The sequence below is a fragment of the Peromyscus leucopus genome, chromosome 20 (genome assembly GCF_004664715.2).
Source record: "Peromyscus leucopus breed LL Stock chromosome 20, UCI_PerLeu_2.1, whole genome shotgun sequence".
Taxonomy (NCBI): Eukaryota; Metazoa; Chordata; class Mammalia; order Rodentia; family Cricetidae; genus Peromyscus; species Peromyscus leucopus.
In genome coordinates this window covers 32,759,561-32,785,949 of record NC_051080.1, presented here as the reverse complement: position 1 = coordinate 32,785,949, position 26,389 = coordinate 32,759,561, and the positions used below count along the sequence as shown (strand labels likewise).

At 53.7% G+C, this 26,389-nt stretch overlaps 2 protein-coding genes across 6 annotated transcripts in view; one reads left to right on the top strand and one right to left on the bottom strand.

Annotated features, from left to right (window-relative positions):
- Iqank1 (IQ motif and ankyrin repeat containing 1) overlaps positions 1-18,021 on the bottom strand; it is a 31,150-nt gene extending 13,129 nt beyond the window's left edge. Inside the window, exons 1-3 of one of the 5 annotated variants that reach the window (XM_037197577.1) lie at positions 17,677-18,021; positions 16,248-16,336; positions 12,617-12,703 (exon numbers count right to left, since the gene is read on the bottom strand). In XM_037197577.1, coding sequence (XP_037053472.1) covers positions 12,617-12,703; positions 16,248-16,332 — 172 coding nt within the window. In that variant the 5' untranslated portion in view covers positions 16,333-16,336; positions 17,677-18,021. The remainder of the gene's footprint in view (positions 1-12,616; positions 12,704-16,247; positions 16,337-17,676) is intronic. The other 4 variants (XM_037197578.1, XM_037197574.1, XM_037197576.1 and 1 more) reach the window with 4 other exon arrangements.
- On the top strand, positions 13,775-26,389 carry Fam83h (family with sequence similarity 83 member H). Its single transcript, XM_028859322.2, is given in 7 exon segments — positions 13,775-14,803; positions 20,976-21,195; positions 21,198-21,323; positions 21,326-21,441; positions 22,233-22,397; positions 22,472-22,596; positions 22,804-26,389. Coding segments are annotated over 7 exon segments (4,134 nt in total). The 5' UTR covers positions 13,775-14,218; the 3' UTR covers positions 25,601-26,389.

The following is a 26,389-nucleotide window of genomic DNA, read 5'->3' as shown; positions in this document are numbered from 1 at the left end:
GAGTGAAAGCAACCAACAACAGGACACAGGCTTTTGGCCCTGGAGTGGTAGGGCTGGACACAGGGGAGTTTGTTCTATTTTATGTTTCAGTTTAGTGGCTGCACTAGTTAGGACTCTTGCCAGCAATGCATAAGGGCTCCATTTTGTTCAATGTCCTCCCTAACATTTTTTTTTCATTTTTATTTATTTATTTTTGTATTATCAGCTTGATATAGTATACATTCTTATCTTAATAGTGAAATGTTTCATTGAGGCTTGCCCAGTGATTGAGTAAAACCAAAACTTATTATAAGCCACAGTCATCCTAGGGTCCCCCCTGCTATGTAGCCTCCCTGGATCTGTGGAATACAGTCTGATTGTTCTTTGTTTTATATCTAGTATCCACTTATGAGTGAGTACAAACCATGTTTGTCCTTCTGAGTTTGGGTTACCTCACTCAGGATGATATTTTCTAGTTTCATCCATTTGCCTGCAAATTTCATGCTTTCATTGTTTTTCTCTGCTGAGTAGTACTCCATTTTGTATAAGTACCACATTTTCTTAATCCATTCTTCAGTTGACGGGCATCTAGGTTATTTCCAGGTTCTGGCTATTACAAATAGTGCTGCTATGAACATAGTTGAGCATGTATCTTTGTGGAAAGATTGAGCATTCCTTGGGTCTATGCCCAAGAGTGGTATGGCTGGGTCTTGAGGTAGTTCGATTCCCAATTTTCTGAGAAACCGCCATACTGATTTCCACAATGGTTGTACAAGTTTGGATTCCCACTAATAGTGAAGGAGTGTTCCCTTTGCTCCACATCCTCTCCAACATTGACTGTCATTGGTGTTTTTGATCGTAGCCATTCTGACAGGTGTAAGGTGGTATCTCAGAGTCGTTTTGATTTGCATTTCTCTGATGATTAAGGATGTTGAGCATTTCTTTAACTGTCTTTCAGCCATTTGTGATTCTTCTTTTGAGAATTCTCTGTTTAGTTCTTTAGCCCATTTTTAAATTAGATTATTCAGTATTTTGATGTCTAGTTTCTTGAGTTCTTCATATACTTTGGAGATCAGTCCTCTTTCAGATGTGGGGTTGGTGAAGATCTTTTCCCATTCTGTAGACTGTCTGTCTTATTGACCGTGTCTTTTGCCCTACAGAAGCTTCTCAGTTTCAAGAGGTCCCATTTATTAATTGTACTCAGTGTCTGTGCTGCTGTTGTTATATTTAGGAAGTGATCTCCTGTGTCAATGCATTCAAGAGTACTTCCTACTTTCTCTTCTATTAAGTTCAGTGTAACTGGATTTATGTTCAGGTCTTTGATCCACTTGGACTTGAGTTTTGTGCATGGTGACAGATATGGATCTATTTGTAATCTTTTACATATTGACATCCAATTATGCCAGCACCATTTGTTGAAGATGCTTTCTTTTTTCTATTGTATAGTTGTGGCTTCTTTGTCAAAAATCAGGTGTTCATATGTGCGTGGATCAATGTCAGGGTTTTCAATTCGATTCCATTGGTCTGTATGTCGGTTTTTATGCCAGTACCAAGCTGTTTTTATTACTAAGTAAGCTCTATAGTAGAGCTTAAGGTCAGAGATAGTGATGCCTCTGGGGGTTGCTTTATTATACAGGATTCCTTTAGCTATCCTGGGTCTTTTGTTTCTCCACATGAAGTTGAGTATTTTTCTTTCCAAGTCTGTGAAGAATTGTGTTGGGATTTTGATGGGGATTGCATTGAATCTGTAGATTGCTTTTGGTAAGATTGCCATTTTTACTATGTTAATCCTACCTATCCATGAGCATGGGAGATCCTTCCATTTTCTGATATCTTCTTCAATTTCTTTCTTTAGAGATTTAAAATTCTTATCAAACAGGTCCTTCACTTGTTTAGTTAGTGTTATCCCAAGGTATTTTATATTATTTGTGGCTATTGTAAAGGGTGATGTTTCTCTGACTTCTTTCTCAGCCCTTTTATCATTTGTGTATAGGAGGGCTACTGATTTTTTTGAGTTGATTTTGTATCCTGCCATTTTACTGAAGGATTTTTATCAGCTGTAGGAGTTCCCTGGTAGAGTTTTTGGGGTCACTTATGTATACTATCATATCATCTGCAAATAGTGAAAGTTTGACTTCTTCCTTGCCAATTTGTATCCCTTTGATCTCCTTTTGTTGTCTTATTGCTTTAGCTAGAACGTCAAGTACTACATTGGATAGATATGGGGAGAGTGGACAGCCTTGTCTTGTTCCTAATTTTAGTGGAATCGCTTTGAGTTTCTCTCCGTTTAATTTGATGGTGGCTGTTGACTTGTTATAAATTACCTTTATTGTGTTTAGAAATGTTCCTTGTATTCCTGATCTCTCTAAGACCTTTATCATGAATGGGTGATGGATTTTGTCAAAGGCTTTTTCAGCATCTAAGGAGATGATCATGTGGTTTTTTTCTTTCAGTTTGTTTATATGGTGTATTACATTGACAGATTTTCATATGTTGAACCATCCTTGCATCCCTGGGATGAATCCTACTTGATCATGGTGGATAATTTTTTGATGTATTCTTGGATTCGGTTTGCCAATATTTTGTTGAGTATTTTTGCATCAGTGTTTATGAGGGAGATTGGTCTGTAGTTCTCTTTCTTTGTTGCAACTTTGTTTTCTTGTTTGTTTGTTTTTCCAGACAGGGTTTCTCTGTTTAGCCCTGGCTGTCCTGGATCTTGCTCTGCAGACCAGGCTGGTCTCGAACTCACAGAGATCCGCCTGCCTCTGCCTCTCAAGTCCTGGGATTAAAGGCATGCTATCAGTTGTTTTCTTGATGGTAGCCATTTTGATTGAATTGAGATGGGATGTAAGAGTTTTAGGTTTCATTTTCCTGATGGCTACTGATGTTAAACACTTTAAAAAATATCTATTGGCTGGTTTTGTTTGGTTTTTCCAGACAGGGTCTCTCTGTGTAACCCTGGCTGTTGTAGATGTATTTCCTCTTTTAAGAATGCTCTGTTCACCCCTGGGTGGTGATGACACACGCCTTTAATCCCAGCACTCAGGAGGTAGAGACAGGCATATCTCTGTGAGTTCGAGGCCAGCCTGGTCTACAGAGTGACTTTCAGGAAAGGCTCCAAAGCCACACAGAGAAACCCTGTCTCAAAAAAACAAAACAAAACAAAACAAACAAACAAAAAAGAATGCTCTGTTCAGTCCCTTAGCACATTTTGTGACTGGGTTGTTTGTTGATGTTCAGTTTCCTGAGCTCTTTGCATGTTCCAAAGGAATGGTCGTCTGTCTGATGTACAGCTGGCAAGGTTGCCTCCCATCCTGTACGCTGCCTCTTCGCTTGCCTGTTTCCTCTGCTGTAAGCTCTTTAATGTCTTGAGATTCCACTTATCAATTCTTGGAACGATTTTCTGAGTAACAGCTACAAAATGGCACACACAGTTTCCAAATTCTCACAGACTGTAACAACTTCTGCCGCTGCGTGAACAAATGATCCCAAAGTCGCTTATCTCTGATTTTTTTTTTAAACTTTCCACTCTTTTTGTTTGTTTGTTTGTTTTCGAGACAGCGTTTCTCTGTGTAGCTTTGGAGCCTGTCCTGGATCTCACTCTTGTAGACCAGGCTGTTCTCGAACTCACAGAGATCTATCTGCCTGGCTCTGTCTGCCTCCTGAGCGCTGGGATTAAAGGCATGCGCCACCACTGCCCAGCTATTTACTTTCCACTCTTAAAAATCTTTTATCTCTGTGATTTCTTTGCTCTTTGCCTCAAAAAAAAAAAAAAAAAAAAAAAAAAAAAAAATCTCTCAAGACTATTGTGTAAACTCTTGATCTCAGGTTTGGAGTTTTTTGTTTGATTTTGTTTTGTTTTGTTTGGGGGGTGGTTTACACAGGGTTTCTCTGTGTAGCCCTGGCTGTCCTGGAACTCACTCTGTAGACCAGGCTGGCCTCCCAAGTGCTGAGATTAAAGGTGTGTGCCACAAGTTTGTAAATTCATCAGGTATAGTTTAAAACTTAAAAAAAAAAAAATTTCAGCATTCATATGGCAGCTCTCAACTGTCTGAAACTCCAGTTCCAGGGGATCCAGAACCCTCACACAGACATACACGCAGGCAAAACACTAATGCTGTGGAATATTCCTTTACACTGTATGAATATATGTCACTGTGATTGGTTTAATAAAGAAGCTGACTAGCCAATAGCTGGGCAGGAAGAGATTGAGCAGGAGAGCCAGACTAGGAGAATGCTGGGAGGAAGAAGGAAGGAGTCTGGAGTCACCAGCCAGACACAGAGGAAGCAGGAGATGATAGTGCCGTGTTGAAATAAGGTACCACCACGTGGCAGGATGTAAATAAGAAATATGGGTTAATTTAAAATGTAAGCGTTAGTTGTAACAAGCCTGAGCTATTGGCTGAGCATTTATAAGTAATATTAAGTCTCCCTGTCGGTTATTCGGGAGCTGGCAGACAGGATAGAAACTTCTGCCTACACACCAATGCTCATTAAAAAAAAAAAAAAAAAAGTTTCTCTTAAAAAAAAAAAAAAAAGCCAGGCATAGTGGCACATGCCTTTAATTCCAGGAGGCAGAGGCAAGTGGATCTCTGAGTTCGAGGTCAGCCTGGTCTACAGAGTGAGGGTCTACAGCCGGGACTACACAGAGAAACCCTGTCTTGAAAAACAAAACAAAAGTTCTTCTCATCATGCTGAAAACATATCTGTCTAATCTATGCACCCAGCCCTCTTGACAGAGGGAAGAGTGTTCATGATTTTAACCAGAACCATCCTTTTGCGTCCCCACGCTTTTGCTGCGGCTCAAAGGCGTGAGTCTGCTCCAGCTGTTTGAAGACATTGTAAACTGTTTTTGCTGCAATGGGGATTTCAGGATAGAGTACAGTGTTAATGTTAATATATCTAAAGCTTTCATCTCTTTTTGTAAACTTAAAAAAATTCATGTGAGCTTCGGGAAGTCACAACATGAATCCACGTGTCACAGGTCAAACAGACTCCAGATAACTCCTGTCAGTCAACAGATGACTAGGCTTTCCCGCCTACTGCCTACCCCTGAGGATGGAGGTCTCTCTCTTTACTTCCACACTCCCAACTACCAAGACCACAGACCTGGAAGTTTCAAGTGTACACCCAGGGTAAAGACTTTTCCCCCTAAGCTCCTTAATTACTCTCTGTTCTTCGTCTAGATCTGTCCCGGGAGATTTCCAATCAACTGCAGACTGCTCCCAAACTGTCTGCAACATGCCAGTCCCAGGTCATCTCCTCACTCCAGGCATTGACCAGCATTCCAGCCTTCCTGCTTCCCCCCTCCCCCACCACCATCACTCTCTAGTTTCAGCTTAGAAACAGCTTAGAAAGAGATTACTTTGCTCTTTATCATCAACAAAATGCTAGAATGTCCAGTCCAAAAACGGCTAACTGTGGAGCCTATAAGATACTAAAGCACGTGCCGGCCTCCAGCTCTCTCAGCATCTCAGAGTCCACGCTGGCATCTTGGCTCCTCTCACTCGGTCCCACCTTCCACAGAACTGCTCCAGCTCATAGGCTTCCCTTCCCCCAGCTCCTCATTCCTATATAACCCTGCCATTTCAGCTCTGTGTTCTGGAACCCCTCCTCCTTACCCCTCTCTCGGTCGTCTCTTCTCTTCCTCTCTCGCTCTCCTGATCTCTCGCCCTTTCTCACTGCCCAGTTCACTCTGCAGGCCTTGTTGAGTGTACACTTTCTCTCCTTGCTCTGCGCTCTGCACACTCCCGATGCCGCTACAATAAAAACCTTTCCCTCAACCATACCTGGAGCAGTCATGCCCTCACTTTATACATTACCATCCCTTTTAGAATGGAAATGTACAGTCTATGCCCTTGTATGATGGAAGTATGTGATTTGCTTTTATATTTTACAGGAGTTGCAATTAAGAGATTGCCTTGAGTCTCAGGAGACTTTGGACTTTTTTTCTTTTTCTTTTGATGTTGTCTCTCTGTAGTTCTGGCTGTCCTGGATCTCGCTCTGTAAATCAGGCTGGCCTCGAACTCATAGAGATCCACCTGGCTCTGCCTCCCGAGTGCTGGAATTAAAGGCGTGCACCACCAACGCTCCACAAAGCTCTGATTTTCTGCACTTTATAGGCACTGCCATCTGGTGCACAGGCATACATGCAGGCAAAAACACGCAAACACATAAGAAATAAAAGATTGAGCTGAGCATGATGGCATATGCTTGTATCTCCTAAACTCAGGTGACCAAGGGAGGAAGGCCATGAGTTCAAGGCCAATACGAGCTACATAGTATAACCCTTCCTGAGGGAAAATTTTAAAAGAGAGATTATCTCAATAGATAAAAGCACACGGTCTAAAGACAGATCAGCAAAAGACTCACTTTAGATCCAAATACACAGATAGCTGAAAGTATACTGCCGTCCTGCGCAGCTTCTCCTTGGCACCCTAGCTGGGGGCCAGTGAGGGAAGAAGAAAGGGCAGACACATGTGCAGAAAAGCTGGGGTCAGATGAGTAGCTGCGCTCTGATGGAGCGCCGCCTGCTGCTGCCGCACCCTGGACCGGTGTGTTTACTGGGCTGATTGTGCACAGCACAGGGAGGAGGAGCTGGCTAGTCTCAGACTGCAAAGACCAGGACGACGACGACGACGACGACGACGACGACGACGACGACGAAGCTGTGGATGCTGGTTTTACACACACTGACCAGTTGTGCCTTCGTACACACACACTCACACGTAGACCACAGGAAGAAGGCTTTGCCACTCTCTAGCCTGACCCACTTGGGGATAGGCTTTGTCAGTTTGCCATGGGTCCCGAGTCCGTGGTCCGTGTCATGGCTGTGCCCACATCAACAACGCACATCCATTCAGAACTTCGCTTGCTCAGGGCTTCCTCCACTCCCTCCGAAGAGGTATTTCCACAACCAGTAACCCAAAGAAAGTGGCGGTGGCGGCGGCGGCGGCGGCGGCGGCGGGGCCAACAGTGAGATGGGTCAGTGGGCAAGGGTACAAGCTTACCACCAAGCATGAGGACCTGAGATCAGTCCCCGGAATCCAAAGTACCCAAATAGTGTAAAGAGAGAACCAACTCCCCCAAGTTGTTCTCTGACCTCCACACATGCACTGTGGAAAACATGTGCTTGCCTACACACACATACACACACAGAGAGAGAGAGAAAAAGAAAATAAACAGAAATATTTACTATAAGAAAACATGAGGGCCTATGTTATTAGCAGATAAAACAAACTTTAAATTAAAAGATATAGCCAGGGGGTGGTGGTCCATGCCTTTAATCCCAGCACTCGGGAGGCAGAGGCAGGTGGATCTCTGTGAGTTCAAGGCCAGCCTGCTCTACAGAGTGAGTTCCTGGACAGCCAAGGCTACACAGAGAACTCCTGTCTTGAAAGACCAATATATATACAAAGACAATGTAGCCAGTGGTGGTGCATGCCTTTAATCCCAGCACTCAGGAGGCAGAGGCAGGCGGATCTCTGAGTTCAAGGCCAGCCTGGTCTACAGAGTAAGCTCCAGAACAGTCAGGGCTATATAGAGAGACCCTGTCCCCCGCCAACACCCCCCCCCCAAAAAAAAACCCTTATGTGGCCAGTGGTAAAGGAGCTTGCATGATAATCTGAGTTTGATCTCTGGAGCCCAAATGATAGAAGGAGAGAATTAACTTCCACAAGTTGTCCTCTAACTTCCACATGTGGGCTGTGGCATGTATGCACCCATATACATACAAATAGATTAAGAAAGTAAGGGCTGGAGAGATGGCTCAGAGGTTAAGAGCACCGACTATTCTTCCAGAGGTCCTGAGTTCAATTCCCAGCACCCACATGGTGGCTCACAACCATCTGTAATAAGATCTGGTACCCTCTTCTGTGTACATAATAAGCAATTTTTTTTTAAAAAAAATAAAGTAATACAAACACTAAAAACCTGTTGCTGTAGATACCATATATTGCGGTCACAGGACACCTAGAAATCAAGCTGGAGCTGAGCTGAAAGCTCCCTCCCTGATGGCTTACGCTCTTGGTACTGGAAGGAGCTGTGCAGGCCGCTGGGGAAAGGTTGTCACCAACAGCCTAATACAGCTGTGGACGCCGTGGCCCGGCTGACTGTGTCCAGGCAAGATGTGTCCATTGGTGAAATAGTGGCGGGTCTGCTGTGGAGCAACCAACTGCTTTCTGGTTGGATCTGAGGCCTGCTTCACTGGAGGGAGCTCCCATCTGGTACTGTGAAGCTAGCCAAACACCACGGCTGGTGAGGTCATGGACCCTGGTGGGGAAGACACTGCTGTTGTTTTGGTAAATGGGTGTGATGTGACTAGGTGTTGTTGTTTTGTAGTGGGCAGCAGTAACTACAGAGACTCATAATTGGTCAGAGTGCTGAGGCTGAGTGACTATTGAAGGCTCAGCCATAAGCAGGACATCAGTATCATCCTTTGCAAGGCTTGGGGAGCATTGTGGAAGAGATGGAAGAAATAACGTCATCAGTGAAAAGGGGGACTGCTGCATGATGATGTCTTCCAGGCAGGACGTGGATATTAGAACCTTCTTTTTCCTCAAGACAGGGTTTCTCTGTGTAGCCTTGGCTGTCCTGGAACCCACTCTGTAGACCAGGCTGGCCTCAAACTCACAGAGATCCAACTGGCTCTGCCTCCTGAGTGCTGGGATTAAAGGCGTGCGCCACCACCGCCCGGCTAGGATATTATAATCTTAACTCACAGTAGTGATTATCTACATAAGACCTGCTCAAGATTGGGTCCATCAACATCCTGCCAAGCAGGGGAAAGGAGAGACATTTTATTCATTGGTACAGCCACTGGTAAGGTGCCCATGTTTCTGTACATAGTCCCTCACTCACATGCCTATAGGCAACCCTAGAGAAGTGATTTCTCTTTCTCTCTCTCTTTCACACACATACACACACACACACACACACTCATACACACACACTCATGCACACATACTCATGCACACACACTCATGCACACACATACTCATGCACACACACTCATGCACACACACTCATGCACACACACTCATGCACACACACTCATGCACACACACTCATGCACACACACTCATGCACACACACTCATGCACACACACACGATATGAAAGTAGAAGGGGGTGTGGTTGGAAAGAAGATGGGGATTAGTGGAGGTGAGGGGGGACGAGAGAGAGTAATGGGGTGGATATGATCAAACACATTATATATCAATATGAAAATGTCAGCATGTAGCCACTATATAATTATCTGTAAGTAATATATGCTAATAGAAATATAAAAAGGCTTAAAAGAGGATGAAACAGAACATTATATAATCAAAAGATTTAACGCATGCCAGTTCTAAGTATGCATGCATGTAATGATGACCCACCAATGTTCAGAAAAGAAGTCCCAGAGTCAAGGAAGAAATCGCTCTACAACAGCAGCTAGAAGCTGCTGTGTCCCTAACCCAAGCAGAACACCAGACAAAAGCAGGAGGAGAAACAGAGTTTTTAACATAAGAGAGCCATGGGACCCAGAGCAGCACTGCCCAACACCCACATGCACACAGTGCCCAAGTGCACAGAGGACATCATCTTGGAACATGGGGCAGGCCGCAGAATGAGTCTCCGTGACTCCTTTGCGGAACATGCGCTCTGCCAGTGGGCTCCACTTGTCCTGGGAGGCAGACATGAGACCGGGCACCTGCCCCGACCACCGTGGGATGACATAGAGGTTGATGACAGAACAGAGTAAAAATGGAAATGCACAGAATGTGAGAGTTAAGATACGGCTTTTGTTTGTTTGCTCGGTTTGGTTTTTCCAGACAGGGTTTCTCTGTGTAGCCCTGGCTGTTCTAGAACTCACTCTGTAGGCCAGGCTGGCCTTGAACTCAGAGATCTGCCTGCTTCTGCCTCCTGAGTGCTGGGGTTAAAGGTGAGCACCACCACTGCCCATCGAGCTTCTTAAACAAGGGATCAGAGACAAAATCACCAGGGAGATAGAAAATGCTTAGCAGTAGATGAAAACACACCACACCACAACCTACCAGGTCAGAAAAGCAACGCTGAAGGGAATTAGACATTTAATATTATGTTACTAAACAAGACAGGTCTCAAACCAGCAGCCCACCTTTACCACTTCAAGAAAAAGAAAAGTAAGCTAAACTCAAAGACAGCGGAGGGGAGGAAAATAAAGATTAGACAGAGAGCACACGGAAACAACAAAATTCAACGAGACCAAACGTTGGTGTTTTGAAACTATCAACACGCTGCGTGTGGTGGTGGTGCATGCCTCCAACCCTAGTGCTTGGGAAGTAGAGGCAAGCAGATTAGAGAGTTCAAGACCAGCCTGAGTTCCAGGTTAGCTGGTGCTATGTAGTGAGATCCTGTCTCAAAAAATAATAATAATAATAATAATAAACCTCTAAGTATATAGACAAAGAAAAGGAGAAAGGATATAACTAGTAAGATTAAAAATGAAAGTGGGAGTGGCTGAAGAGAAGGCCGAGGAGTTAAAAAGCACTTGCTGACTGCAGGAGACCTGGGTTCGGTTCCCAGCACCCACATCAGGCCTCTCAAACTGCCTGTACTTTCAGCTCCAGGGACCCCATCACTCTCTTCCGGCCTCTGTACCGGCACCTTCATGATTCATACACATAACTGAAAATAAAAACTAAAACCTTTTTTTAACAGGAAAAAAATGAAAGGGGGATCATGCTACTGATTCTGCAAAAATAAAAATTACTATAAGGGAATGGGTGTTAAGTCAGGATAGACTCATGGGTGGTAAAGAGATTGAATTCTCTCTCCCAGCAGGGTCTGGAGAGGTGGTTCAGTAGTTAAGAGCACCTACTAGTCTCCCAGAGGACCTGGGTTTGGTCCCTAGCACCCACGTGGAGGAGTTCAGAACTACCTATAACTCCAGTCTCAGGGGTCCAATGTCTCTGGACTCTGTGGGCACCACACTTACATGCTCATACTACCCCCACATAGGCATAATTTTAAATAATAAAAATACATTCTTAAAAGGTAAGGGGCCACGGTGAAAAGCTATTACTGCTCTTCCGGAGGCCCCAGAGCTCTGTTCTTCGCACTCACATCGGGTGCCTTAAAACCACTGTAGTTTCAGCTCCAGGAGACCCGATGCCTTCGAGCCTCGGCACCCACCTGCATGCACACGGTGCACATAAATGTAGGCAGGCATACATATAGATACATTCAATCAATATATCTGAAGAAGAAATTATGACGCCAGAGCGAGTCCCCTAATACCAAAGCCAGGCAAAGAAACCACAAGAAAATCCAGATCAGCTTCTCTTAGGAACATGAATGCTGACTCCCTGGCTAAGCAGAAAGTACTTTCTAGAAAGCCCACAAGCATTCCTGGCACCCCAGCAGTAATGCTCCTGAGTCTGGCCTGCCCAACCACTGAAGGTCTTCCAGGTTGTGCAAAAACTAGGGGCAACACGGTGTGTGCGTGCGTGTGCACACGTGCATGCGTGCGTGCGTGCGTGCATGCGTGCGTGCGTGCGTGCGTGTGCTGCAATATAAGAAATGCCACTGGTCCTTCTGGAGGACGCTGATTCCTCCTGTATGGCCTCCCCCGTGGTCTGAGTCTGTGCTGGGAACTGCATCCCCACACATTTGTCTCTGCTTGTGTCTCAGGACTCTGACCTTGAGCTATACAGAACCCAGGTCAATGCGTCAGGCATATGAAAAACTACAGTAGAACAACCCATAAGACCTCACTTGTATCCTGTCCTCAGGACAAGGCTCAGTCTCCTTATCCCGGCACCCGAGGATGGGAATGGAGGAGGTTCACAAGTGACGGGGTTGTTCACCAGCCACGCAGCTTCAATGTCTGCCAGCCTCGCACACCCTGTGGCTGCTCTGAGAACCTTGGGAGGGAGCAGCAAAGGGCAAGCCTGGGCAACAACCCGATGAAAGCAGGCATCATCAGTGAGACCTGGAAGCCGGGCAGGGAAAGTATCGCACACCGAGGTCGTCTGGAATGGGTCCAGCATCAGCCACCGGGAGCACTGTGGTTGGAGGGACTCCGGGGTGAGCGTAGAGGAACTTGGCTGGCTGTGCTGGCTTCAAGACGCCCCAAGAGGAGTGGGGTGGTATCTGAAAAGGGGTCGAGGTGCTGGCGGTGAGACCTTCACCTAATCGTTAGGTTGGGAACCTCGGGAACACCGAGCAGAGCCGGGGCCAGAGCCAGGAGGTGAGCAAGCCAGACAGATCCGGTCCTGTCCGCAGGTGCTGGAGCCCAGGAAGCGGGCACAAGGACTCCAGACTCCACGGTGGGACTCCCCACGGAGGGGCCCATGACTGGATCAATTTCCTGCCGCCAGAGGGCGATGTGCTCAGGGCAGGAGACTCCTGCTGACTTGGGGAGGCAGACCAGAGAACAAGGGCTAAAAAGGCACAGGGAGAGGGTTTCTTCGTGTGCTTCTGGCCTTCTGCATAGATTATATGCACACACACACATAGGTATACGAATGCACACATGCCCTCGCACATTCATGCATGCACACATGTGCATACATAGATGCACACACTTGTGCATACCGTGCATGTCTGGGCCCAAGGCAGACCCTTCCTGCCGGCCCATCCCCTTAGCAGAGGTAGGACACCCAGGATCTCACCTGCAGGGACCTTGGGGTCCTCAGCATAGGACTCTTTGGCCGGCTGGCCTGTCTTCTTCTGCACCTGGCGATTCTCTTTCGGCTTCCCTGAGGGAAGGTGGTAGAAGTGTTAGGATGTGAGTTGTCCCTCACCCCATCAACTTCAGGTGGCATTTATGGGACACCAGCTAGGCTTGTTCCTAGGCTATTAGGGGAGGCCTCATGAGGCCAGCACATGCCACAGCTTTAATGAGCAGCGTCTTCCAACAGCAAATACATCTTAGCCTGGTAATATCAAGAACCAACAGACACACCTACCCCTGTACCTGGAACTGAAACCCCAGGCTTGGGCATGGGAAGCCCCTAAAAAGTGTGCCCCTCATTGTCCTGACTGCTGTCTCCCACCCAAACAAGGCCTCTGCCATTCTCCACGCCCTTCAGCAGAGCCTCTGTCCAGCTCTGCTCCAGACAGGCGCTCTCCTTCCTTCCGATCCGATCCGATCCGAGGTGCCTGGGCAGGGGCAGGATGGATGGGGGGTGTGTGCCGGGCAGGGCTGAGCCAGGCAAACCAGTCTGGCCAGTGAAGTGAAGCAGAGCTGGCTGGGATGAGGCCCTGGGCGTGGGTGTGAGTCAGCGGGCTGGGGCTGGGGAACCACTGGGGAGGATGTCACCTGGAGCGCCGCCTCGAAACAGGAGGTCTGGGAAGGAAGGCTCAGATGAGAGTTGGTCCTGGACCCCCAGCTCCACCCCTGGGACTAACAGGTGGGCCTCGGAAGGGTCCCTCGGGTCTTGTTTTAATTCAAATGGGGGAGCTGGATTCCCAAGCATGGCAGTAGTCAGGTCCCACACCCCATCCTGGGAGACAAGCTGGACTCTTCTTTTTCTAGGCTTTTGAAGGCTCAGTGTCTTCACCAGCCCACAGTGTGGCCCAAGTGGTTCACACTGGGGTTATCTATGGTGGCCTTCCTTCTCTGGCAAGTTCCCCAGCCAAGCTCCCCAGCAGGGTTCATCTGGGTAGGCTTGGGGCTCCAGCGGTCAGTTGGGTTGGGATGGTCTATGGCCAGGGAGGGTCTGGGCATTCGGGGCTGGCGCATCGGAGATGCAGCTCTTGCCTCTGTGGACCAGTTTGAGTTTCCCGCGACCGAGGGTGGGGTGGGAGGTGGGGGGCCTTGGTGACGCCCAGGCAGGACCGGGCACGTCCTCGAGCGGCAGTCTAGCTACCGAGAGCCGCCCCCAGTTTCTTCGTCTCCTTCCCAGTCTGGCCAGTGAAGTCTGTGGTCTGTAAAGTCCCCGCACCCTGTGTCAGCACGTTAGTCAGCCTCCTGGGCTGGGGTGAGCCACCGAGCCGCCAAAGTCCCTATAAACTCCCTGGCGTGGCCCAGTGCCACAGAGTGGGGCCTGCGAGGCCTATGGGCAGAGCCAGGGCCCTGTGCTGTGTGTGCTACCGACACCAGGCCAAGGGGAAGCACAGCCATTTGGGGCCGCAGGATCAGAGAGGGCTGAGCCTGGCTGAGAGCAGGCAGGCTCGCTGGGGTGTCCTCTGAGCTCCCCAACAAGGCCAGTGGATGAGCCCAGGCCCCTGGGGAGCAGACATCTGGGGAAAGAAGTTCTGGATCCAGGGCCATGTCTGGGAAACGAGGCCGAGCTCGAAAGCCCCGAGGCAAGAGGGTGGGCAGGGCCCAGCGGGCAGCTGGGCCGCAGCGCCCTGAGGCTGAGCCCCCGCCCCCCGACACAGGGGGCCCCCAGGACCAGGTGGGGGCGGCCCTGGCAGGGCACGTGACCAGCACTCAGCTGGCTCCTCAGGGACACTCCAGGGCCACCAGGCCAGAGCAGCCACAGGCAGCCTGGAGGCCAGTTGAGGCCGCTGCCGTGGAATCCAAGCTGGTGCTGGCCCCTGAGCACATGGAGGGCTGTGGCGCCGGGGGCCCCATGCCAGCCCTGGGCCCTGAACTGCTGAGACTCCACGAAGTCCAGCTGTGCCTAGCCCAGGAGCAGCTGCTGCTGGAGGACCGGAGGCGGCAGGTCCAGCTGCAGATGCAGCTGTGGCAGGAGGAGCAGCTGTGGCTGCAGCAGCTGCAGGAGGAGCAGCTGTGGCTGCAGCAGCTGCAGGAGGAGCAGGCCTGGGTGCACATGGAGGGGCTGCAGCTGGCCGTGGCCCTGGAGCAGCTCCGGAGTGAGGGTCTCGAGGCCCTGCGGACTCAAGGCCAGGTAAGGCCTAGAGGGCTATGGGCAGGGGCTTGGGCAGTCTGAAGGTACAGCGGACACCCAAGCATCTTACAGATGTGGGGGGGCTGGGAACCTCTGGGGGCCCGTCTGCCGGGAGGGGCTGGCGCCCACTACACACACGGAATCTTTTGCCGGGACAAAGGACAGCAAGCCTGCCCAGACCACACAATGCTTGGCAGGCAGAGGCCATGGAGGGAGGGGATGTTTGTTTGGGGATGGAGGTGTCAGGGGACCAGGACAAGTAACTACAGGAGCTGTCCAGGGCAGCAGGCGTAGTAAGGTGTGGGGTGAGGGCTGGGTGCACAGTCGACAGACAACAGCAGAAGTGAGGAACAGTCCCCACCCCAAGTATCCTGGACAGCTTCTGGTCCGGTCCAGCGGCCCTGCCCCCTGTTTACCGCAGCTTGGCGCCCAGGGCTTGAGATCACAGAGGCAGCACGCAGTGCTGGTGCCCATTATCCTCATTCCAGGAGGAAGACTGGCCTCAGACGCAGCTGGGGCTATTTTGGGCAACTAGGATTTCCACCCCAGCGTGGTGGTGTGGAGTCACCACCGCCTGCCTGCTCCAGGTCTAAGATGCCGCCGGGCTGCATCGAGGTCTGGGTGGGCACTCTGGCAGCAGGCACACACCCCAGGCAAGTCTGGGTGCAGAGCCCAAGAGACAGCCTGGAGGATGTTCACAGCTGTGGCAGAATGGATGGCACTCAGAGCGAAGGGGTGATAAAGGCTGAAGGAGGGTGGACGCAGGGAGCGCGCTCGCGCGGGGTGGGGGTGGGGTTGGGGTGGGGTGTCCATCTCCTGATGCTCTGCAGAAGCCAGCCCAGTCTAGTTGTAACCTTTCAGTGCTATGGTGAGGTGGTCTGAGGGGGAGAGGCTGAGGCGGGGTGATTGTGGAATGAGGGGGAGTGGGACAACCACGTATCATGAAGATTCCCAACTTAGAGTCAAGCCCTGCTCTTTTTTTAAATATTGGTTTCGTTGTTGTTGTTGTTGTTTTCAAGAGAGTTTCTCTGTGTAGCCCTGGCTGTCCTGGAACTCACTCTGTAGACCAGGCTGGCCTCGAACTCAGAGATCCCCCTGCCTCTGCCTCCCGAGGGCTGGGATTGAAGGCGTGCGCCACCACCGCCCGGCTTCAATATCATTTTCAAGCTATCTGCCCCTCCAGTCTCCTCTTGACCCCTATCCCACCTCCAGGGGCTCTAACACTCCTCTTCTGAGGCCCGTGCCCACTCCCCACCCGGGCTCTAGAGGTCCAGGCTACAGTGGATGTCTGGGCTTTGAGCCGTCAAATCTAGCGTGCCCAAGCCCAGCTGACCGATCCTTGAAGACTCCTTGGAGAGAAGGGTTTCTCAGAGGAACCCTGTGTACCTAGTGGTCTCAAGGTCAGTGTTGGGGCGGTGCCCTGGAGGTCAGAGGGTGCACTCACCAGCAGCCGCTCGAAGCTTGGGCCCAGGTGGGGGCGCCTGTCCCTTTCCTGCTGCAGCTTTGGCTCCCCCCTTCTTACTGCTCATGCTCCTGGGGGGGGCGGGAAGGAAAGTCCAGGGAGGGTATGTTCAGAAGGGCAGAGGACATACTGCGCTGGCCCTGGATGAGCATGCAGCAGGAGCACAGACCTCCAGCACACTTCTCAGCCAATCTCTTGGTCCACTTGCCTGCCCCCTGATGATCTGAGTATGTGTCCAGTGGGCCTGAGCAAGGAGGCCTGGCAAGAATGTCTCCCTTTATGCTGTGTGCCTGATCTCTACAATCCTGGCTCCGCCCACCCTGCTGGAATCCACAGATCTACATTCTGGCACCAGTTTCTAAGTCACGGGAGTGCCAGTTGATCAGCCTGGGCTGTGTAGACATACCTTCAAGTGCCCTCAACCCTTGGTCTGCTGAACCCAACCCCTCCCCATCCTCGAACCCCCTCTCCTTGTCTGGTTCTGGAAGCAATGCCCTTTCCCCTAGTATCCGAGGCTGGCCCCCATTCATTCCCCTAGGAAGAGTCTTCTTCCCACTTCGGCCTGAGTTAGGGTCTTCCAGTATCCTGGAACCCCTCACAGGGCCCAATGAATAGGAAGCCCAGGCACTGCAATCTCCGACTCCATACCGCTACGTCCCCACCCCGCTGGTGCCACAGGAACATTTGGAAATGGAGTTAATGAAATGTTATCCTGAAAATAGGACCAGAAAGTGACTGAAGGCTGTCTTACAGAGAATGTTCAGGCAGGTGGCAGACATTGAGAAGTGGGGGCAGGAGAACTGGTGGATGGGGAGCTGGCTTGGACACACGTCTGAGTTCAGGGCAGGGCCTACTAAGTAGGGAAGTGGGTTAGAGGGAGAACTGGGCAGACCAGGGACCTAGGAGGAACTACGCGCTTAGGTGTATGGGTGATGTGTGGGGGTTGATATGTACATGGGGTTCCCTGTCTGTAGAGGACCCAGCCACTTGCGGCATCCAGAGCGCAGAGACGCTTTAATGTACATGTGTGATCGTGGGACCCCTGTGCCTTCAGTTGGCGTGCGTGAAGAAGCGATCAGTGGGTGCCAGGACCACACTCTTGGTTCAGGACGTGATCCTCTATATGAGATGAGGGGCGGAGCTTGGTGTGCGGGATTCTGTGTGGCGGAGGGGCTTCTGCGAGGTCCCTTTGTGCCTGAGGGGTCCCATGGGTACAGGGGTGTGGGTGCGCGCAGGATCCCCTATGTGGTTTGGACATATGGGTGGGAAACCCCGTGGCGTTCCTGTGCCGTCGGTCTCATGTGAGAGGATAGCCTGCAGGGAGTGCAGTGGGGAAACCAGAGGTGTGTCTGCGTGCTGTAAGGCGGTCACCGAGTGAGCGGGGTGCTTGGTCCCGCGTCTGCGGCCTCACCTGCCTCACCTGCCTCTTGCAACGCACAGAGCCCAGAAGCTCCGCCCCTCACGTCGGGCCGGCCAGTTTCCTAGCGACTAAGCCGGAACTTCCGAGTCACCCCAACTTCCGGGGCGAGGGTCAGGGGTCGGCAGTAGGGGCTTCGAGCCATGGGCTCGCAAATGGGTTCAAGGGGTTCCGGGGTCTCGAACGAAGCAGCTTTGGCTGTACCCAGTGGAGCCGGCCAGCGTCCGGGGCGCAGTTCTGGGACGTCCCCGGAGCGCTCCGGGGTTGGGGTGGCGGGCTTGGGGGCTTGGGGGGCGCCCGCGAGACCAGACTGGGGGTCCCCCCCCCGGGGGTCGCAGCCGGGGTCCGGGCCGCGGAGGGCGCAGGAATGCGGGCGCGTCGGGGTGGGGCCGCCCCGCCCAGGTGCTGCCCGGGCAGGCAGGAGGCTGAGCGCGGGCGGGCGGGCGGGGGCGGGCGCGTGAATCAGGCCGAACGGGCGGGCGGGCCGCGGCGGCGGCGGCGGCAGCGGCGGGGAGTGGCTGCCGGACCGACCAGACCGCGAGGCCGCTGGGCGGCGGTGGGCTCCTGCTGCCCCTGTGCCGAGACCCCGCTCACCTGGCCAGGTAGGGCCCCTTCCCCGGCGCGGGGGCCGGGCACGGCGCGCAGCGCGCAGGACGCGAGGCCGGGGCCTCCGCGCCACCATACCTGGGTCTGGTCTCGGGACCCCGGGCCGGCGGTACTGTGAGCGCGTGCGTGGGGCTGGGTCGGGGACAGGGTGGACTGCTTCTCCGGGGTCCTGGGTGAGGGGTTTCCGAGGGCCATGCTGGCAAGGAGGAGGCAGATGGAAGGGGTGCGACGTACACCCTCGTTCTCGCGGCCTAGATGGTGGCTGGGCATGACCTGTACCTTTACCGGAGCCTCACCCCCAGCCGCCATGAACCGGGGTGTCCAGGGCTGGATCCTTGTGTGGAGGGCAGGGAAGACTGGAGTCTCCTAACTCCTGATCCCACATCCCGGGACTGGATAGGCAGATAAAGACACCTGGCCTGGGTAGCGGCTAACTTCCTAGGGTACAGTAACACCCTTGGGCCTTGTAGTACCTAACCCGCAAGCTCTAACTCATCGACTTCCGGTCTTTGCGCCCCATCCCACCAATTCCCACCTCTCAGCTTCATGTCCCCTACCACCCACCCCTATTTGGTTGGCCACAGTCACCGTCTTCGTGTAGTAGCCCAAGGTGCGCCCCATGGGATCCCCCTTCCAGATGCGGGAACACTACCTCCTGTCAGGTAGGAGGGGAGTTACCGTCATTTGTGTGTGTGTGTGTGTGTGTGCTGTTCATGGTGAAGGGCCTGGAGAGTGGCTTCAGGTCGGAGGTCATCGACAGAAGCTTCCTGCTGAGTCATCGGTTTGGGTGGGATAGACTCCCTCCGTAAGCAGCGGCCCTCTTGAAGAGCAGATGTCTGTGTGAGCAGGCTGTTGGGGTCATTTGCTGATAGGACTGGTCACTGCCCAGCCCATAGGCAAGCGGGGGGGACTGTGTGTCAGTGAGAGAACCTGAGGGCATTTGAGGTCGTGGGTGACTGCTGTGTGAGACCAGGGCCCACCGAGGCCACTCAAGACAAGGGCTTCTTCCCAACCAGTAGTATCTTTGATGGTTCCTCACCAGAAGTCCACAGGCTGGACAGTATCAGTTCTCGGTCTTATATCAGGAAGTGCCCCTCCCCCCCCCAGTGAGCGCACACCAGTGAGTGTGAGCGCACACCAGTGAGTGTGAGCATGCTACCCAGGAAGGCTGAGTGCGGTACATGGGGCCTGCCCAAGCAGACATGCCAGCAGGTGGTCCCCAGATCCGTGTGCCCCACCTCACACTGCAGACGGGAAGGAAAACCAACGGCCTACAGTCAGGGCAGTGCCCCAAAGGGAATGTAGAGCACTCTTCTCAGGGCGGGTAGACAAAGGAGTGTCCCCACCTCCAAGCTCTGTCACATTCGGACTTGTTCATGGGTTGCAGCATGCCCCTAGGGATGGCAGACACTACAGCTCCCTGGCTCGCACACACAGAGCAGAGTCCTGACCCCCAATATCACCAGACAAGCGTCCCCTAATGACAGCAGCTAGTGCCCCGTGCTGACCCCATCACCGACCCCCTCCTCTTCCTGGGCAGAATCACTTTTCCCAGTCCGGGAACCTGTGTGCTCCGCAGAGCAAGAGTCCCAGGCCATTCCAAACCCGAAGAGCAGTGGGGAATGGGGTGAGCCTGCCCTAAGGCAGCTTCCAGAGGTGCAGGTTTCTAGGTGTCTGGTTGTTATTGCTAATGCCTTCCTCAAGCCTAAGTTCCTGTTCCCCCTCCCCGCCCCAGCCACTGGAGAACAAGAGCATTGGTTTCTGGGGCCCCCCTGGTAATGGGGCGCCGACAGAGCTCAGCCTTCATTCTTAGTGCACTGAGAGGAGAGGGTGGTGATCCGGGGTGGTCTTGGGAATGTCTCCGTTGCCATCAGGGTGGGTGGGTCTGGGAGGGTGTAGAGACCCCTACAAGGGAGGGGCCGGCCCCACGGAACTGTGGCCCAGAGAGGCTTTAAGCCGAGATGGCTCGGTAGCAAAGGGCGAAGTTTTCATTTAGAGAGGTTGAAAATTGAGGAGTGGGGGCGGGGAGGTGAGGGAAGGGGCTGTGGGAACGGACAGGTGTGGAAGGAGGGAAGAGGTGTGGGTGGGGTTGGAGGCCATCAGCCCCGGATGAGTCAGTCTCCGCTCTGCCGTGCTCACCTTGGGCCAGGTACAGTGTCTTGCCACCCCTCCCAGTTGCACACAGAAAGGTAACAGGGCCAGAGCATTGCCCAGGATCTTCTGTCAGTGGAGACAGTGCCAAGGAGCCAACGAGACTACTCTCTTAAGGAGAAAAAAAAAGGGGGGGGGGTGATAATCTCATTACTGGACTGCATTTGTGTCTTAACCAACAAGTTATTGTAGGAAAAGGGATCCACAAAGGAAATGGGCCATGAATCTACTGACCCTGAAGGAAGGGTAGGCGGGGCCTCTTCCCTGTCTGGAATGGGGCAAACACTGGCAGTCCCTGAGGTCCTGATGAGAACAAGGTCTCGTCCCCAGGAAGGGGATTTAGGACGGAGTACCAGTGGCCCATGGCTGCCCCCAGGGGCTGTTTCTGAGCCTATCTTGGTTGGGCCCTGGAAGATCTCCCAGGGATAAGCTGAACCCCAAGATCTAGCAGCTCCGTCGGCTGTGTGTGTCCATTTGTGAGGGTAAGGTAAGTGGGCCCTAGTAGCCCTAGTTAATGCATCTTCCCGCCCCTCCAGGCCCCTGGCCCCAACATGGCCCGTCGCTCCCAGAGCAGCTCGCAGGGGGACAACCCATTGGCACCTGGGTACCTGCCACCCCACTACAAAGAATACTACCGCCTGGCGGTGGATGCGCTGACTGAGGGTGGGCCAGAAGCCTACAACCGCTTCTTAGCATCTGAGGGGGCACCTGACTTCCTGTGCCCTGAGGAGCTGGAACATGTGACCCGCCACCTGCAGCCCCACAATATGTGGCCCGGGAACCCCCTGAAGGCAGCCCTCCTGATGTGGACATGGATGGTTCCTCAGGAACCTACTGGCCAGTGAACTCAGACCAGGCTGTGCCTGAGCTGGACCTGGGCTGGCCCTGACCTTTGGCTTCCAAGGCACGGAGGTCACCACACTGGTACAGCCACCGCCCCCCGACAGCCCCAGCATCAAAGATGAAGCTCGGAGGATGATCCGCTCTGCCAGCAGGTACATTGTTATGGGCTTGATGGATGGTGAAGGGTAGCCTGAGCTGGGTCTTGAAGCATGAATAGGAGGGTGTGGGAAGAATAAAAGCATTGCAGTATTGGGGATGCCCGGGCTGGTCAGCCAGACCTCAGCAGGAGAGTCACCCTGTAGGGTTTGTCCATCGTCACCTGGGAATTGGTTAGTGGCCTCTATACATTTGCTTGCCCAGGATCATGGCCAGTACCCAGAAACGTAGGGCCGTTGGCCTATTGGTCTCTCCAGACCTTGCCCGGCTGAGAGCAACCCACTCCCAAAGCAGCTGGCAAAGAGCAAAAAGAAAAGAAAATGGCTGTTAAGCCAGGGAGACTGGCTGGTGCCAGTTATCTAACATTCAGGGAGGTTGAGGCTAACCTGGACTACATAGTAACAGTCCAGCCTGCATTAAAAAAAACAAAAACACTCCCACAAAATCTAGGAAGATTAGGTAAGGTAGCAGACCTAGCTTCTGTCCCTGCTCCAGGTTGTGACAACCCCGCATCCCCCATCGAGCCTGAGGTTCCGATGCCTGCCCCGACAGCTTGGGATCTGAACACACAGGGCCAGAGCTGCAGCTACTCCCCTTCTGAATGAAGCACCCTAAAAGTATAGGCTCTGCCCCTGCTCCAGGCTCCTTGGTGAACTCCCTCTCTCACGTCCCATTTACCACCCTCCCGTTCACGGCCGCTCTCTCCTGGGGTTAGGCTGCTACTGGTCATTTCACAGTGCGTGTGGGTGACCCCTCCGTCCCGCTGACCTGATACACGCACCTACCTCACACAGGTGGTAGCCGTGGTGATGGACATGTTCACCGATGTGGATCTGCTCAGTGAAGTGTTAGAGGCTGCGGCCAGGCGAGTCCCGGTCTACATTCTGCTGGATGAAATGAACGCTCAGCACTTCCTGGACATGGCAGACAAGTGTCGTGTCAACCTGCACCACGTGGATGTGAGTGACCAGGCCAGGGGAGTGGAGGGAAAAAAAAATACCTTTGGCGAAGACCTGACTCCCCTCTCTTCCAGTTCCTGCGCGTGCGCACAGTGGCAGGGCCTACCTATTACTGCCGCACTGGGAAGTCCTTCAAGGGCCATCTGAAGGAGAAGTTCTTGCTGGTGGACTGTGCTGTAGTGATGAGCGGAAGTTATAGGTATGCCCAGTGGGTTTCCCTCAGCCCTGGCCCTCCCCGCAGAGCCCTCCCCGTGGTCCTACTCCCCCCCCCCCCCCGTAAAGCCCTCCTTGCCACAGCCTACCAACCCAGTTCCTTACAGACCCCGATTCCCTGATTAAACGACGGATGCCTTCGGCCTTTGTGGCCCCTACTTCCTCTCCCTGACTCCCTCCCTCCTGCCCACAGCTTCATGTGGTCCTTCGAGAAAATCCACCGCAGCCTGGCTCATGTGTTCCAGGGAGAGCTGGTCTCCAGCTTCGACGAGGAGTTCCGCATCCTCTTCGCCCAATCAGAGCCCCTGGTGCCCTCGGCTGGGGTGCTAGCCCGCATGGATGCCTATGCTCTTGCGCCGTACTCCGGGGCCGGGCCCCTGGTGGGCGTCCCCGGGGTTGGAGCACCAACACCTTTTTCCTTCCCTAAGCGGGCGCACCTCCTGTTCCCACCGCCCCGGGAAGAAGGCCTGGGCTTCCCCTCTTTCCTAGACCCTGACCGCCACTTCCTGTCAGCCTTCCGCCGCGAGGAGCTGCAGCGCATGCCTGGGGGTGCATTGGAGCCCCACTCAGGGCTCCGGCCACTGGCGCGGCCGGCTGAGGCCGGACCCATTGGGGAGCTCGCAGGCCCCCGGGGCTTCTTCCAGGCGCGGCACTTGGAGATGGACGCCTTCAAGCGGCACAGCTACACCGCGGCCGACGGAGGTGGAGCCGTGGAGAACTTTGCCGCTGCGCGGCAGGTGTCGCGACAGACATTCCTCAGCCACGGGGATGACTTCCGTTTCCAGACCAGCCACTTCCAGCGTGACCAGCTCTACCAGCAGCAGCATTACCAGTGGGACCCACAGTTTGCGCCCGCGCGCCCGCAGGGCCTCTTCGAGAAGCTTCGTGGAGGCCGACCTGGCTTTGCGGACCCTGATGACTTTGCACTAGGTGCTGGGCCCCGCTTTCCAGAACTCGGTGCCGATGTACACCAGCGGCTGGAATATGTGCCATCCAGCGCATCTCGGGAAGTACGCCACGGCTCGGATCCCGCCTTTGGGACCGGCCCACGTGGTATGGAGCCCAATGGGGCCTCGCGCCCCAACCTGGGCCAGCGTTTTCCGTGCCAAGCATCCATGAGGCAAGGCCTGGACACCACTCCAGAGATGGAGCCTGAGCGCAGGGGTGGACCCGAGGGCCGGGCCGGGCTCCGTCACTGGCGCCTTGCTTCCTACCTGAGCGGCTGCCACGGTGATGGCGGGGAGGAGGGTCTGCCGATGGAAGCTGAGGCCTATGAAGATGAAGTGCTGGTTCCTGGAGGCCGGGACCTGCTCCCCTCCGCCTTCCGCACTCCTGTACCCTTCCCAGCCAAGGGACCAAAGCCAGGCTCAGGAAGCGGTGGTGGAGATAGCTCAGAGAGAGAGGGCACAGAAGAGACAGGCCTGGCCAAGCAGGACTCCTTCCGCTCCCGCTTGAACCCGCTCATCCAGCGCAGCTCCAGGCTGCGCTCATCACTCATCTTTGCCTCACAGGCCGAGGGTGCTGGGGGGACCACAGCAGCCACCACAGAAAAAGTACAGCTGCTACACAAAGAGCAGACTGTCAGTGAAACCGTGGGGCCCGGTGGAGAGGCCGTTCGTTCCAGCGCCTCGGCGAAAGTGGCGGAGCTACTGGAGAAATACAAGGGCCCTGCCCGGGACCCTGGGGGCGCAGGGGGTCCCATCACTGCCTCCAGCCACAGCAAGGCGGTAGTGGCCCAGTCCTGGCGGGAGGAGGTGGTAGGGCCCGGAGGCGCGGGAACTGAGCGCCGCAGCCTTGAGAGCTGCTTGCTTGACCTGCGCGACTCCTTCGCACAGCAGTTGCATCAGGAGGCAGAGCGACACCCAGGAGCGGCATCGCTGACCGCTGCGCAGCTGCTGGACACACTGGGCAGCACAGACCGCCTGCCTTCGCGCTTCCTCTCCGCCCAGGGTCGCTCCTTGTCGCCACAAGGGCGAGATAGCCCTCCACTAGAAGGGCAAGGAACGCACCAGTTGCCTTATTCTGAGCCAAAAGGGAGCCCCACCGCAGCTTACCCTGAGCGCAAGGGGAGCCCCACGTCTGGATTTCCCAATCGGAGGGGCAGCCCAACCACCGGGTTGATTGAGCAGAAAGGGAGTCCCACTTCAGCCTACCCAGACCGCAGGGGGGGCAGTCCAGTGCCCCTACCTGAGCGCAGGGGCAGCCCGGTGCCCCCAGTGCCCGAGCGCAGGGGCAGTCCAGTGCCCCCTGTCCCTGAGCGTAGAGGCAGTCTCACCTTCGCCGGGGAGTCTTCGAAGACGGGGCCTACGGATGAGGTGGCTGGCGGCCCCATGGAAGTCCTGCGAAAGGGCTCCCTCCGCCTCAGGCAGTTGCTGAGCCCCAAGAATGAGCGGCGTGGGGAGGATGAGGGCGGCTTGCCAGCTCCACAGGAGAATGGGCAGCCCGAGAGCCCCCGGCGGCCCTCGCTGGGCCGGGGTGACAGCGCAGAGGCTGCTGCAGACGAGAGAAGCCCCAAGGTTCGCCTGACTTCAGCCACCGCCAATGCCTTATACAGCAGCAACCTGCGAGATGACACGAAGGCCATTCTGGAGCAAATCAGTGCCCATGGCCAGAAGCACCGCGGGGTCCCTGCTCCAGGCCCGGCTCACAGCAGTCCGGAGCTAGGTCGCCCGACAACTGCAGGGGACTTGGCCCCAGACATGTCCGACAAGGACAAGTGTTCGGCCATCTTCCGCTCAGACAGCCTAGGGACACAAGGCCGGCTCAGCCGCACGCTGCCGGCCAGCGCAGAGGAGCGTGACCGACTCCTTCGCCGCATGGAGAGCATGCGCAAAGAGAAGCGTGTCTACAGTCGCTTCGAGGTCTTCTGCAAAAAGGAGGAAGCCGGCAGCACTGGCACAGGAGACAACCAGGCAGAGGAGGACACCAGGGACAGTAAAATGGGCAAATTTGTTCCCAAGATTCTGGGGACATTCAAAAGCAAAAAATGAGTCCTCTGGTCCTGGAGGCCAGGACTCTGCATCACTGCCATACAGCACTCACGGGACCCATCTGGTACTGATGGAGTGGTGGCTGCCAGGCTGGTGTCAAAGCCGTTTGGGGCCTGGCTGACAACCACCCAAACTGAGCTCCACTTGAATCCACCTGACAGCCACACTGCCTCTCTCTCTCGGCTTCTGCTCGCTAGGAGCTCGGCCCCTCGGCCCAGTGCATTTTCTCATCACCCTCCTCACCTCAGCCTCCACCATCTCCTGGGCTCAGGTCCACTTTGGGGCTTAATTCACCTCAGGGATCCACATCTCTGCCTTATTCGCCAATTTTTCAAGGACTCAACACTTTACGCCTCGGCTGCCTCTTAGAGCCTTTTAGCTCAGGGTTTTTTCTCAGGGTGTGCATTTCCCTCACAAGCTCCTGGGTCCACTGCCTTCCTCTGGAGACAGCCTCCCTCCATCCCCTGACCTCCATCTCTCTCTCTCTCTCTCCCTCTCTCTCTCTCTCTCTCTCTCTCTCTCTCTCTCTCCCTCTCTCTCTGGAACTCACCTTCTCTGCCTCCTCACTGCCTCCTAGCACTTTCTTGGCATCTGTCCTCTTGCTGTGGGGAGGGCAGGGATGCTAGACAGGGCAGGCCACCAGGGAGTCATTGCCAAGCACCTGCGGGGTCTGCCTTAAGTCGCGTCTGCCTTCTCCAGCAAGCCTCTGGCTAGCACCTGAAGAGGAGCCAGAGTGGGTAGCACTGGACTTCGCAGTACAATAAAGCAGTCTGGACAGACTTTCCGCCA